At 37.3% G+C, this 14,640-nt stretch overlaps 1 protein-coding gene across 5 annotated transcripts in view; it reads right to left on the bottom strand.

The window, feature by feature from the left end:
- Positions 1-244: 244 nt before the first annotated feature.
- Positions 245-14,640, bottom strand: part of UBXN7 (UBX domain protein 7) — a 61,841-nt gene continuing 47,445 nt past the window's right edge. For all 5 annotated transcript variants that reach the window (XM_027582337.2, XM_027582339.2, XM_027582340.2 and 2 more), the window contains 3 exons: positions 10,099-10,492; positions 9,882-9,961; positions 245-8,339 (listed from right to left, as the gene is read on the bottom strand). In XM_027582337.2, coding sequence (XP_027438138.1) covers positions 8,178-8,339; positions 9,882-9,961; positions 10,099-10,492 — 636 coding nt within the window. In that variant the 3' untranslated portion in view covers positions 245-8,177. The remainder of the gene's footprint in view (positions 8,340-9,881; positions 9,962-10,098; positions 10,493-14,640) is intronic.

Raw genomic sequence — 14,640 nt, 5'->3', positions numbered from 1 at the left:
TTATCTGACAAAAACAATACCCCCCCAAAAAAAACTAATACTTAAAAGTTTTTGATTTTATTTCCAAGATCAAATATTACAACAGGACATTTACATGTATTTATAAAAAAATGCAGCAGTTGAATTTATAGATCAGAGGTTTCCTTGAGTTTGGTCCCTCTCTCAGCACAGTGAGCTGATGTCTTCAAAAGACTTATCCCCCTTCCCCTCCCTCCCCCACCCCAAATGTCCCACCCCACCCCCCATTCAAGTTGCAGTACCAATATAAAGCAACTGGGTACAACACAGCAAGAATATTCACAATTTGGTACAGCCAAAACCAGAGGATCACCAACTGAAAGACCCTCTTTTTAGAAATTATTTACCTATAGAGTATGTGTATCTATAGATATATCACACCCAGTTATCTAAGATTTCCCTGGTTTTAGAGCAAGTGGAAGTTCCATTGAGTCTTAGCCAGCAGTTACAGCTCTGCTTTACCTAATGGCATGTTTTTCTCCTCCAAGTTTAGATTTTCTACGGCCTCCATGTGTCTTCAAATTTAAGGCTTTCCCTAGCACCTTAATTATCACTTACTAGATATACAGGAGGGTCTCTAGTGTGTTGTGAACAAAAAAATTTAGCGGATGATCCAGTTGCCCCTTGCTCACTGGTCCCAAACCCTTCTTCCCACTTTTGAGAAGAGCTGCAGAAACAAATTATCTCCTAGCACCATGGGATTAAAAGCCCAGAAAACTGACAACTGTATGTGCATTTTAGGGAGCACTTGCCAGAAACATTACAATAGGAGCACTGTCTCTGTCCATTATCTTCTTGGATTCAATAACTAAGTTACACTACACATTAAATTTCGAGCCTGTCCTGCATTAAAAACGCAAATCTCACTAAGACCGCCACTTTGTCCAGAATGAAGGATTCCCAGGGAATCTCTAAATACTGTTAGGAACTGCTTGAGAAACACTTTAAAGCAAATACCCCAAGCTGACTTCACTCGAGTCCCCAACCCACCCCCAACCCTATTCCCCAAACAAATTTCATTCCTTGATTAACCTCTCTGAATAAGATGGGAAGTGAGGTTTGGAAAATGACAAGAAAAATGTTTTAAAAACACAATTAGTGAGGACATGCCAGAATTGGGACATCCCAGATGATTCAAAACGCATTATTCAAACTGAACTCATACAAAGCATGCAGAGCCTACAAACACTCCTGAGAGTATCCATGGAACAATCAATACCTACTCAAAAAAGGACTTTTCTTAAAGGGTTAAAAAAAAAAGACACCAGATGCTTAGAAGTTGTTAACAATCAAAAGGAAAACCGTTCTAGAAAAGATTTTTAAAGGAGTGAAAAAATTCTATCTAAAGATTCATGCCAAAGCTTGGATGAAAGCCCCTCAAAGTCTAAGTATCATGTTAGCATCAACTGGTACTCATTTCTCTGTATCTAAGTCTAGAGGATTATATCAGAGCTTCACTGTCTGTTTCCCAGCAAGAGTTTTAAATAGCCTTTCCAAAACTGAAGGGCCAAACATTAGAAAGTAACAAGGCCCAATCCCAAAATGGGCAAGATAAACAGCCCCTAGTACAAGCTTGCTACACTCATTAACTAAAAAGTGGAGGTCACACACTACTTTCATTCTAATTAGCAGGTAAAAGGGGATTTTCTGGTGGCAATGGTAACCTCATGTGAGGTTTAACTTACAGGGCAATAAATCAACAAAAAGTTGTTAAGAACATATGATTAGGGTAAAAAACCTATTTGATATTTTGAATCACACCATTTAATGTATTGATATTTTCCATTATTAAGAACACAGAAATCTGAGAACATACTATCAAACCATTTTGTTGAAAGCAGTAAGATACCCAACTGAGCATCAGCATTCCAGTGTCATTAATTTGAAACCAGAAATCTAGTGACATGTACTCTTCTAAAACCAGCAAGCTTGACAAAAGAAAAAAAAGCAGAATGGCAGGGAATAGCTCCAGACCAAAATCTCTCCCTTATTAGTTAAGATGCTCTTACTGAGTCTATGAAAAAAGCAAATAAAGATTTTTAAGAAAGAATAATTCCAGGTCAGAACTATCCAGTGATTTGAAATGCTTCCCATTTTATTTACCACATCTTATAAATGAATGATTCATGGTACCCCAGTTAGATTAATAACTTGTTTTGATACAGATAAAATTTTTCTTATGTTCAGTCCCATGTAGCTTCACTATTCTTCCTATTTGAAAACTTAAGTGACCCCGTAAGTGATATAAAAATCTCAGGGCATTTTGATCTCTATACAAGAAATACCAATAAGCAAACAACAAAAATTTGCTGTTTGTGGCCAAAGAATTAAGTACAACAAGGCAACTTCCCCATATTTATAGATTAATGTGGGATTGTTCTTGGGCAAAATACTACCATTGGTATTTTTATCTCTAATCCAAGTAAACCTGGCCATCTCTTGAAAATACTTTTCTGAAATGTTCAGTCGGTTTACTGAAGTAGTTCATATTGGACTGCCAAGCTCTACTAGGAGATCATATGGCAAAGAAAGGCTTCAACCAAAAATGATCATGTTTAGGAGAATGAGATTCTAAGCAGTACAAGAGCATTCCGTAGGCCAAAGAAAGGGGAGGGGTATCATGGTGCTAGCCGTTATATATTTGGAATAAGAGAATTTTAGGTAGAGAGAGAAAATGAGCTATGAAAACAATTGTTTCAAATTGTTCCCTTATATTTTAATTTATGAAAAAAATTTTAAGTATTATTCAAACTTAGAAATGGAATTTCTTAAACATAGCTAATTTCATTAAAAATCATGACTAATTTTCAGTGAATGGATGTCCAAAAAAATTGAGAATAGAGAATGGCAAAGTAAAAGAGAATGTAGGATGAAACGATTTTCTAATTAACAGTCTCATCATCACATCCAGTAATTTAATCACAAGTTCACTTCATGGGGAAACTATCAAGGTCGTCATAATCTCTATAAAAAAATATTCTTGATTCTAAGCTGTCTCTCTAGTAGTGTTCAAAGACTAAAATAACCATCCCTAAAATACTAAATTTCTATAGAATAGGAGGAACCAAGATAGTGCCATGATATTCTGTTGGTTATTTTCTGTACGAAAACATTCTTGCCACCAGTCTATACCGTGTACAATGCAATACTAAGTTTCAAGTCAAGACAATAATTGATATGCTATGCAACGCAAATCAATGAAGTTGAATATTCATAGGACACAGCTGTCTTTAAGTAGCCTTTTCATCAAGGCTTGTAATATTGGACAACTGCCATGCTCATCAGTAGGGCTGGTTCTTCCTACTCTCATTTAGTTTTACACAAGCCATCACTTATTCATCAACCAGCATCCTATGATTTACTATTGAGTAGTTAACTCAAAGAGGGCCAGAGAGAGAACATGAATGACATAATGGAGATATACTCTGTGAGATAAATATTTTTGAAAGTCAGCCTAACTGAATCTTGAAAAAATTGTTTCTGCCAAAACCAAGTGTGAATTCTACAACTTACATAAATCAATTTCCTAACAACTCCTCAGCCAGTAAAGTGCTTTGTTTAAGCACACAGGTAAAATAAATTTAACTCTGGTGTCAGTGAAATATTTGGTTCTCATTAGTTACATTTTAGTCATACTTAACACCGATTAGAAACACAGAATGAAGTTTTTTAAAATTAATGAATTGTGTTTAAAAGCTCATTACTAGATCTAGAATTATGATATTTTCCTTTTGGAGATTTTAGTCATCACAGTGAGGTTAGATTAAGTTACTGGGCAAATGAAACTTGGAAACAGAAAAAAACCAAAGGAAGTGATTAACAAGAATATTTTTAATTAGCCTAGGGATAATATAAAGAAAAGAAATTAGAAGCAAAAAATTTTAGAGTGGAAAGGACTTCAAAGATAATCTAATTTGGTGGTCTACAATCTGTGGGTTCCTAGAGTTTTTGCAAAGGGTCTGCAATTCCACATGCACATTTACATTTTTCCTCGTCTGTGGACTTAATGTTATTAATGCTTAACCCCACAATTCCCCACTCTTGCCGAATTTTAATATTTTTAAGTCCTTTTACTTGAAAAGACTGAGAACTGTTGATCTACTCCAATTCTGTTAGTAGCAGAGCTGTTACCCAAGTGCACTTATGCCTACACATAGTGCCCCTTTATACATTTGATTTGTACCTGGGGAGAGAAATGAAATCTTTCCTTCACTTTCCAGTTCCTAGTGGCTCCCTCTGGTATTTTCCTAAGTGTCCAAGTGAGATCCTTGCTAGCTAAAATCTTTAGTCCCAGGATCAATAATCCTTTCCTATTTGGGTGCTGGGTGTACCTTACTGATAAAAGTCATGCCCTAAGTCTAGTAATTACAAAAGATGGAACTAAAGAATGAATACAGGTGAGTCAAAAACTTTGAGCTATAGTGTTTGCCACTTTTCGGTTTTATTTATTTATTTATTTATTTATTTAATTTCTTTATTTATTTTTGTGGACTCTCCTAATGAAAGCCTAAGTCTTTCCCCTTTCTAAACTTTTATTGTAATTATTGTTCAGCACCAGAAAGGTAAGCATTTATACATGTTCTTCAATTATCTGATGTGTAGTGTATCTTTCCAACTGGATAAAACAGAAGGAACCAGGTATTAGACTTCAAGATATTTCCAACTTTGATTAAGGACTCAGTAAATACTTGTTGACTTTGAGTCAAGGAAGTAGAATGTTATAGGAGATTTAAAAACATACACAGAGAGTTCAATAATCTGGTATGGGTGGGACAAAGAAAAGATAACTATCTTTTCCCAAAAATGGTTAAAAAAAGATAAAATTATTTTTTATCCTTTCCATTTATTCTTGGCAAATAATGCCACATATTTTCCTTTCACATTTTCATCAGTGCATCATTTTTTTAAAAAGCAATCATCAGTCCCTCAAAACAGTGGTGTAAGTAAGAATTTATAGGCATAGTGCAAATCCCACAGGCTTTAAGGAAACAAAACCAAATGATAATTTACAGAGCCAAACAACAGGAAGATAACCTTTTGGGTAAACTGATTCCCCTGTTGTAGGAGACAACAGCAAGGGAGTGAAAAAAGCATGGACTCTGGATGCCAATTTTGATTTTGCCCATTACTAGCTGTGACATCCTGAACATATTCTCTAAACTTCAATTGTGTTGTATCTACAAAATGGGGACAATATACACTTTGTAGAGTTCTTAGGAAGATTAAAGGAGAAAATGCACAGGAAGTACCTAGCACATGCTAGTTACTCAAAATTAGTTTCCCATTCTTCCCTCATTTGGCTGTTCTCTCTCTCTGGTTCCTTTCTAAATTAAAATCAAAAGGTGTTTCCTGTCACTTTCTTCCCCCACTAGTTTTCATTCCATCTGCCTGTATTTGTTTCTTGTCCCTCTCAAAGTCTCTCTTGTCCTTTTCCAACCCGCCTGTTCTTTCAAGCTGTTTCCAATACCTACAAGGAACGACTATTTTTAACTAATCTTACTAGCTTCACTTAATCTATTCAATAAAATCTCTCCTCCACAGAGCAGAGGAAATAAGACAAACTGGAGGAAGCTTACTCCTTTAGTGAATTAAGTTCATGAGCGAAGCAATACTCATTTACTCTCCCCATGGGCCTCTGTATCAAACTCAGGATAATTACACTTCTGCCTCACAATAAAAGAAAATCCTCTACATCTTGTACTCTAAACACACCCGTTGTACCTAAGTTGGATCAGTATCTCATGCCCTAAGTCTTTGATATGCTTACTTAAATCATTTTATACATACTTGGGTCATCTCACAGTAAAATCCATGTTGAAAAAGTCACTTTGGTTTCTCATAAACGGATATGCCACGGCTGACTTCATCAAAAAGGTAGAACTACATCCTATCATTAATGAACATGTCTCAGGTTCTTGAGATATGTTTTATAAAGAGAAGTTAGTAAGCAAAAGAATGAAAGAGTCCCACAGGGAAAATTCTTGACTTCACATTTTTGACAGATTTGGGCTTTAGCTGTGACTCTGCAGAGAGTGGATAGGTGCCATCACAGCACCAAAGCTGGGCATACCCTCAGTTCTTACCCTGTGCCTCCCTGAATTTTTACATTTCTGACCTTGGCTACTCAACAGTTTTTTAACCCTCTACTGCACCTTTGCTAGTATAGAGCTCTATTCCTCAGATAGCAAGTACATTATCCAAGTTGAGAGATACAACTGAGGAATTAACATGAACACCACGTTTCCTCCTCAATAAATCAGAAGCTGCTAGTTACTTGAGAGCCTATGAAAAAACACCAAAATGGTATTACTCAGTCACCAATCTAAAGAGAGAACTTTGACTCAAGGTATAAATGAAATTGTAATTATATAAATATATTTATAAATATTTATACAATTATATACTTATACATAAGCACTTACACAGACTTAGAAAAAAATGTAAGAACATTAATTCAAAAGGACTCACTGAAGAATAAACAGAATTTTCCATGATTTCCTTGAGGAGATACATAACTCATTCTTTAGGAAGGGTCCCTCTAAATCCAACCATTAGAAACCATATTCTCAAATTGTGTACTAGCAACACATAAGCATCTTTTTTTTTAATCCCCTAGTTGCCAAGAGAGTGATCTTAAAGTAGATGGGAACCTAAAGGTCTCTGAGCAATAGCAATTTATGTTCCTCAAGGAGAAGAATCGATCGATCCAAATCCCCAATTGACAAAATAGGCCCATTCTATACAACAAGGTTAAAGTTCTGATTTTGCCACCAGAATCATTACTACCCCTTCAGAGGACTCTAAAGCTCAAAATAAGAATTGAGCATACAGTGAAGGTGATAAGTCAAACAGTATTACATAGATTCAAGATGGCCTCTTCTAAGTAATACGGAAAAAAGCTTTCACCAACCACATTTTGAACGTAGCTTTTGTTGGCAGAAAAACCCCACAACATTTGAAGATTGCTGATAATTTTCTCCACCTCCCTTACTAAATGTTGTCTTATAAATTGAATTTAAAGGTCTTCCCCTTACAGAGGCTTTCAGTTTTGATACCTTTTGCAAGAAAACAGTAGAGGAATTAAGCTCATTTAGTCACCAGAGCCTTTTAGAAAACTATTCCAACCGGGGGTAAAAAAAAAAAATGAATCATTCTAACCGCAGGAACATGGTTAGCAACTCTCAGCTGCATCTTCTTCTTTTCCCCCCCGGGACATACATTAAGTATGCCTTAAAGCCCGTAGGATGATCAATAACCATAGTGGTTACAACTACAAGCCACTGGACTGCATGATTATTGAACAGCTGCCTTCCCATAGACCACTTGTGGACCCAAACAATGGAAGGGCCAAGGGAACTAATATGCTGTACTGGCAAAAACAGCAAGCACCTTCCTATTCTAATCACCACAAGAGCCTCACTAAATGTCCCTTTCAGGACTAGCAGGATCAGTACAGTTTATAAAGTAATAATGAAGAAAGCTGTTTCAGGCTAGGATATTGAAAGCCACCCCATGCTACTCACCCTACATTTAACACTCATTCTGCCAATAACACATACCATGGAAATAATTCTAGCTGGGTACATGGGAATCGTTGAAAAAAATTTTAAATATGATGAGCAATAATTTAAGGGATGCTTTTTCCATGTAAACGGAAGCCTGGATATTTTGTCACGTGATATTTCTTACATGAACAACAAAACATGTGTTATAGAGTTTCTTTTCCCTACCAAAAATGGGGCTTACAAAAAAGGGAGGTTGTTCTTATTCTGAATCTAGCCATTCCTTTACCAAAGGATCTGAGGAGTAACATTATCATTTGATCCCAAAAAAGTGCCGTGCAAGAGACCACTTATTGGAACACACATTTCCTGCTGCCAGTACTAGGAGGTCTAATCCTTACACTTCCATTTGGTCACCAGATTAGGTAAGAAAGGAAGAATAGTAGGAAAAAGAAGAAAATAGAAGAGGACTGAAAAGGTGGGGGAGGGGGAAAAGAGACTGAATATAGGAGAGAGCAAGAAATAAAAGAGAAGGCAGGTGACTTGCTTGCCCAACTTTGGCTCTATGGTCCTATGAGCCAAAATGCATACTTAGTGACATGGTATCTCACAGGAAAGGGAAAAAAGGGGTAAACTGAGAGAGGTCAGGCCATGATGTTAATTTCTTTCCTGTACAAAGACAGTCTCTTGAGGACAAAGGCCTGCCTCCTGTAATGTAATGTCATAGTCCAGATGAGAGAGTTTCCTTCGAGGGAAGTTGGTGAGAAGTTCAAAACGTTCATTTGGATATCCTTTAGACTGGACGTGCTTCACCAAAGCCTATGAAAAATAAGAGAAAGACAAAGCTGTTAGATGGAAATAAAAAGAAAGAATATATTAAAGAATTAAATATCTTATGTTCATTTCTATCATATAAGATATAAAGTTATTCTTTTTTTTTTAAGATTTTATTTATTTATGTGAGAGAGAGAGAGTGTGAGAGAGACAGCATCAGCTGGGGGAGGGGCAGAGGGAGAGGGAGAAGCAGGCTTCCCGCTGAGCAGGGAGACCAATGTGGGGCTCAATCCCAGGACCCCGGGATCATGACCTGAGCCGAAGGCAGACGCTTAACTGAGCCACCCAGGCGCCCCAATTTAAGTTACGCTTTCACATAACCAGAGCTTACCCTTGTGGAAGGGCCAATATAACTCTTTGGATGGGGAGATAATAAACCTGTACCCAATAATTTAGGGCCATTAAGTGATACTGAAATATACAGGATTATGTTTGTCTCCCAAATACACAAACTCAATTTCTATCTGTAAAATTATCGTCCTCTTTTTAAACATTTTACCAATTTTTTTCCTGTTTATCAACAATCTGTCCTTCAGTTCACCTACAGATATCTGTGCCACCTGTACACAGAATCCCTTCTTCCTTCTCCAAAACCGCACCACTACGATATCCCCTTTTATAGGTACCTTCAACATCTCACTCTCTACAGATGATTCCCCTCAGACTTAAAGATGCTCACTCTCTCCTTCAGTCATTTTTCCTCTCTGATTATTGCCCATTCTCTCCCTCTAGCTTCACAACCAAACTTCTCAAAGAAGTGATCTATACTTGTTCTATCCATGATCTCATCTCCCATTCCCATCCAAATACTAGACCAAGAAGACAGTTCTGGGTATGAGCACCACCGACCAGAACCTTCTTGCACTTCAGTCATCCAGTCTTGAAGAATCAGATTAATTATCATCAGCCACAACAGGTGGCTAGGTGTTGACAACTGACCCAAGGGGGATTCACTCACAGGCTAAGCTAAGCTAGTCAGACCCATTCTCTTTTCCAGGAATCAAAAACAGAGGGAAGCCCATTAGCTGTGGACTTTAGACAAAAAGGCCCTCAGCATCACTATGGTGAACCATGTACAAGTTGAGAGGTAAACAAAAACCACCAGTATATAGAGGGAAGAATAGTATGAAGCAGAAAAATCACAAAAGGGAAACAAAACAGGCCCCATGAGAAAAACACACAGAAAAACACTTTCGGTTTTCAACCACTTTGCAGGGTCAGCTACTAGGACACCCAGGAGCCCCACTATAATCTATAAATAACTCCACTCCCCTTTTCCAGGTAATAATTTCATTTGGGTTTCTATACCATGCAGCCATGGAATAGAAAATCTTGACTAGACAAACCCTATGCGACTTGCCTAAGATAATTTAAGAAGGAAATAAAGTAATCTGAAGATTCACCACAGTTAAGTTTCCAGTTAGAGGCCAGACTGAATACCATCTATTTCAAAGAATCACAAAGCCAATTATGCCAATTAATTAGTTTCTCTGCTTCTAGTAAACACCTCCAATTAGATATACTTACCAACAGTTTAGCTTGCTCTGGAAGAGTGATCTGTTCCCTTTTTCCATCTGGATACCGCAACATCAGCTGTGCTTTTGGTCCTAAAGGAAGGGTTTAAAAAAAAAAGAAGAAAAGAAAAAAAGATAAGAGCTTAAGACAGAAGACTAACTTAAACAAATAATAAAGCCCTTCAGTAACATTCAAGTTTTAAGTAAAGCAGGTCTAGAATGTAACTCACCATTTACATCTATGCCCTCCACTATTCCATCTGATTTTTCAGGTGACATCTCCAATATTTCTGAATCCACAGCTGGCAATCCTTGGTGGTTTGTGGCTGCTCCAGGCTCAGTTCTGGCTGGGGGTTCAGTCATTGGCCTTCTGTTCTCCTCTTTTCTATGCCCCAAATCTTTGTGGGGAGATTTTCTGGACTTGGCAAGATTCTCTATCTCCTCTTCTTCATCAGAGCCACAAACGGATATGAACTCCTCACTGCCAGAAAAAAGTTCAGATTCAGATTCTTCATCTGAGCGGCTATCCTGTTTTGTCTGTGTTGAATCAAAGTGTGTCTCTTGCAAGGAGGCTCTGATGGCAGCTTCTAGCTGGCTGTCTTCACTTGCATCTATAAGGCTCTCCTGTGAGATGCAGTCATAAAACGTGGGTGGAAAGAAAAAGAAAACAGTTAAACCAAAAAAAACAGATAAAGTCAAACAGGACATAAGAAATTTAACACTCAAGACGCCTGGGTGGCTCAGTCAGGTAAGCGTCTGCCTTCGGCTCAGGTCATGATCCCAGGGTCCTGGGATCGAGTCCCACACGTCGGGCTCCCTGCTCTCGGGGAGCCTGCTTCTCCCTCTCCCCACTCATCCTCTCTCTCTCAAATAAATAAATAAAATCTTAAAAAAAAAAGAAATATAACAGTCAGCTTGCCAATATTACTTTCTGCAGAATGTATCTCTTTACTAAAGTTTAAGCTATTTGAGTGCAACAACTTTGTCTTACACAGCCAAGCTGGAATGTATATTTTAAAAACAAAAACTACCACCTGGCATAATGGTGTTGCAAGCACAGGTTTCCTTTATATCAAAATGAATAGAATCAAGAAAACAGTTTATTCCAGGCCCAGAAAAATACAAGAATTAAGGTTTTAAATATAAAGCCAAAACGTTAGTTTTTAAAATGACTCAACACAGAAAAGGATGTCTACATCACTCATCACTATATTCTTCAACTAGCACTGCTTTGACACAGAGGAGGATCAATAAACTCAGTAATCATCATTTTGCAAAAATCCTAACAGATCTGTAACACTTGTTTTTTGTTTTGTTTTGTTTTTTGAAGATTTTACTTATTTGACAGAGAGAGTGAGAGAGCACAGCAGGGGGAAGAGCAGAGGGAGAGCAAGAGAGCAGGCTCCCTGCTGAGCAGGGAGCCCAATGTGGGACTCGATCCCATGACCCTGGGATCATGACCTGAGCTGAAGGCAGCCACTTAACCAACTGAGCCACCCAGGTGCCCCTAACATTTGAACCAAGACAAAACAGCATATAACGAATAGGAAAAACCAACAACTATGTTTCCCCAAACTTAATTACAATGAAGGGTTTCATTGTGATCATGAGAAATGCAAATTTCAACAGTTTTCCCCCAGGTAAAGTTCTGTCACAAATATCACTAAACTGATGGAGTCGCAAAATATGGGTTGTCTGAGTGGAACTTATTTTGATCTAACTCAAATTATTAAAAAAAAAAACTTTGTAAGGTAATCAAAAGTTGAATACTAGACATCTCATGATACTAAGGGATTACTGTTAATTTTTTAAAGGGTGTGTCACTGGTATTGTGATTGTGTTTTAAAAAAATAGTCTATCTTTTTTTTTAAAAGGTTTTATTCATTTATTTGATAGAGAGAGGGAGAGAAAGAGCATAAGCAGGGGGAGCGGCAGGCAGAGGGAAAGGGAGAAGCAGACTCCCCATCGAGCAGGGAGCCCGACATGGGGTTTGATCCCAGGACCCTGAGACCACTACCTGAGCCGAAGGGAGACGCTTAACCGACTGAGCCACCAAGGCGCCCCAAGAGTCTTTATCTTTAAAGATACATGCCGAAGTATTAATATATGAAAAAATGAATTCTGAGATTTGCTTCAAAATAATGTGACTAGGATGAGGTATGAATGAAACAAGACTGACAACCTGCAATGATTACTGAAATTAGTTAATGGATACATAGAGGCTCAATAAATTCCTTCTACTTTTGAATACGCTGAAAATTTTCCACAATAAAAAGGTAAAAAGTATGGGTCGCTAACAAAAAACTAAAGGAACCTCATTTCAACTTTTACTATGTGCTAATCATAAAGCAAAAAATTTAAGAAAAAAATGTTGAATAAACCTAAGGCTAATCTACCACCAAAAAAGGGCAAGTAAAATGCCCACATGACCTGCAATGGCTTTTAGGTGGATTGTATGTTTACAATAATGACATTGCACAGTATGTAGCTTGATTTTAAAGACTGTCTCTGTGGCAGACACTACTGGCTTCCTATCCAATATCTACTCTCCTCTGATTTCTTACTTACAGAATACTAATCATGTCTATAAAAGAAAATCTGTCCAGCCAAAAAATTCCATTTATCAGTTTCCCTTGCAGCTAGAAAAAAAATGTGGTATGGAGCCAAGGAAGCACTTACAGAGAAATTAAAGAACTCAACACATGTAAAAGAAAAGTCTGAAATCAACGACTAAATTTCCATCTTAAATAAAAAGGTACCCACACAGAAAAAGAAAATTAAATTAAACCCAAACTACACAGAAGGAAAAAGAGAAAGGACAGAAATCAATGACCTAGAAAACAGAAGAAAAATCATTAAAACCAAAAGCTGGTTGCTTAAAATCAATAAACCTGATATGCTTCTAGCCAAAGTGTCAGGAAAAAAAGAAGCTACAAATTATCAATAACAGGATTAATAGGATTATTAAGGATTAATAACAATCACTACAAATACTACAGTCATTGAAGGAATAACAAAGAAATATAATGAACGTTATGTCAATATAGCCAACCCCTAAGGTAAAAGGGACAAATCCCTAGAAAGACAAAACCTACTAAAGCTCATTAAAGAATAAATGGGAGCACTTGGGTGGTGCAGTCAGCTGAGTGTCCGACTCTTGGTCTCGGCTTGGGTCATGATCTCAGGGTCATGGGATCAAGCCCCTCATCAGGCTCTGCCCTCAACACAGTCTGCTTGAAACTCCCTCTTCCTCTCCCTCAACGAACCCCCTGCCCCCACATTCTCGTGCTCTCTCTCAAATAAATAAATCTTAAAAAAAAGAAATGGGTAATTTCATCTTAAATGGTTCAGACCTGCTTTGTGCCATAATTGCATTTTTTCTGTAATTTTGAGACTTTTAAAATTTTAAACAATATTTTAATCTGCTAAAGACCTTCAATGTCACAAGAACATCAAAACTAGTGACGATTTCTCAAGAAAATGAAATACTGAAATATATATTATCACTGTTACAAAAATTTATATCCATGAAATAAGGATGTGGTAAATATATTATAGCAAATTATTGTATCCTACCAACTTCGTGTAGTAATCAAACTTTCTATTATTAAAAAAAAAAGAAGAAATAGATACTTGAGTAGTCCTTTATCCATTAATTAAATTGATTCTGTAGTTTAAAAACTTCCCACAAAGAAAGCTCTAGCTTCATTGGTAAATATCATCAAACATTAAGGAAGAAAAATACCAATTTTAGGGCTCCTGGGTGGCTCAGTTGGTTAAGCCTCTGCCTTCGGCTCAGGTCATGATCCCAGGGTTCTGCGATAAAGTCCCAAATCAGGCTCCCTGGTCAGCAGAGAGTCTGCTTCTCCCTCTACCCTTCCCCCTTGCTTGTGATCTCTCTCAAATAAATGAAATCTTAAAAAAAAAAAAAAGAAGTAATATCAATTTTATACAAACTCTTCCTGAGGGGCGCCTGGGTGGCTCAGTCGGTTAAGCAGCTGCCTTCGGCTCAGGTCATGATCCCAGGGTTCTGGGATTGAGTCCCGCACTGGGCTCCTTGCTCAGCAGGGAGCCTGCTTCTCCCTCTCCCTCTGCCTACCACTCCCCCTGCTTGTTTTCTCTTTCTGTCAAATAAATGAATAAAATCTTAAAAAACAAAACAACTCTTCCTGAAAACAGAAGTGACAGAAACACTTCCCAATTCATTGTGAGGCCAGCATTAACCTTATACCAAAACCAAAGACATTATGAGGAAGACAAAACAAAAGACAAAGAAACTACAAACCAATATCCCTCATGAACACAGACCCAAGAATTCTCAACAAAATTTTAGCAAATCAAACCCAACAATACATAAAAGAGTAACGCACTGATAATAACCAAGTAAGTTTTAGCCCAGGAATGCAAGGTTGGTTTAACATTAAAAAGCCAACCAATATAATTCAATAAAAAAGAAAACCAATGTTCATCTGAACAGATGTAGAAAATCTGACAGAATTCCCTCATGATAAAAACTCAGCGAAGTAGGAATAGAAGGAAACTTCCCTCAACTGTTTATCTATAACAAACATAGCTAACATCAAAGTTAACGGTGAAAGAGTGAATACTTTCATCCCACCACCAGAAGCAAGTCAAGGATGTCTAATCTCACTACCTCTATTTAACTTTATACTGGAGGTCCTACCTAAGAAAAAGGTATAGAGACTGGAAAGGTAGAAATAAACTAAGTCTTTATATGCTAACAACACAACCATCTACATAGAAAATTCTGA

The sequence above is a fragment of the Zalophus californianus genome, chromosome 1 (assembly GCF_009762305.2).
Source record: "Zalophus californianus isolate mZalCal1 chromosome 1, mZalCal1.pri.v2, whole genome shotgun sequence".
NCBI classification, from domain to species: Eukaryota; Metazoa; Chordata; class Mammalia; order Carnivora; family Otariidae; genus Zalophus; species Zalophus californianus.
Note: the sequence above shows the minus strand (reverse complement) of the source record. Positions and strands in the feature narration are given on the sequence as shown.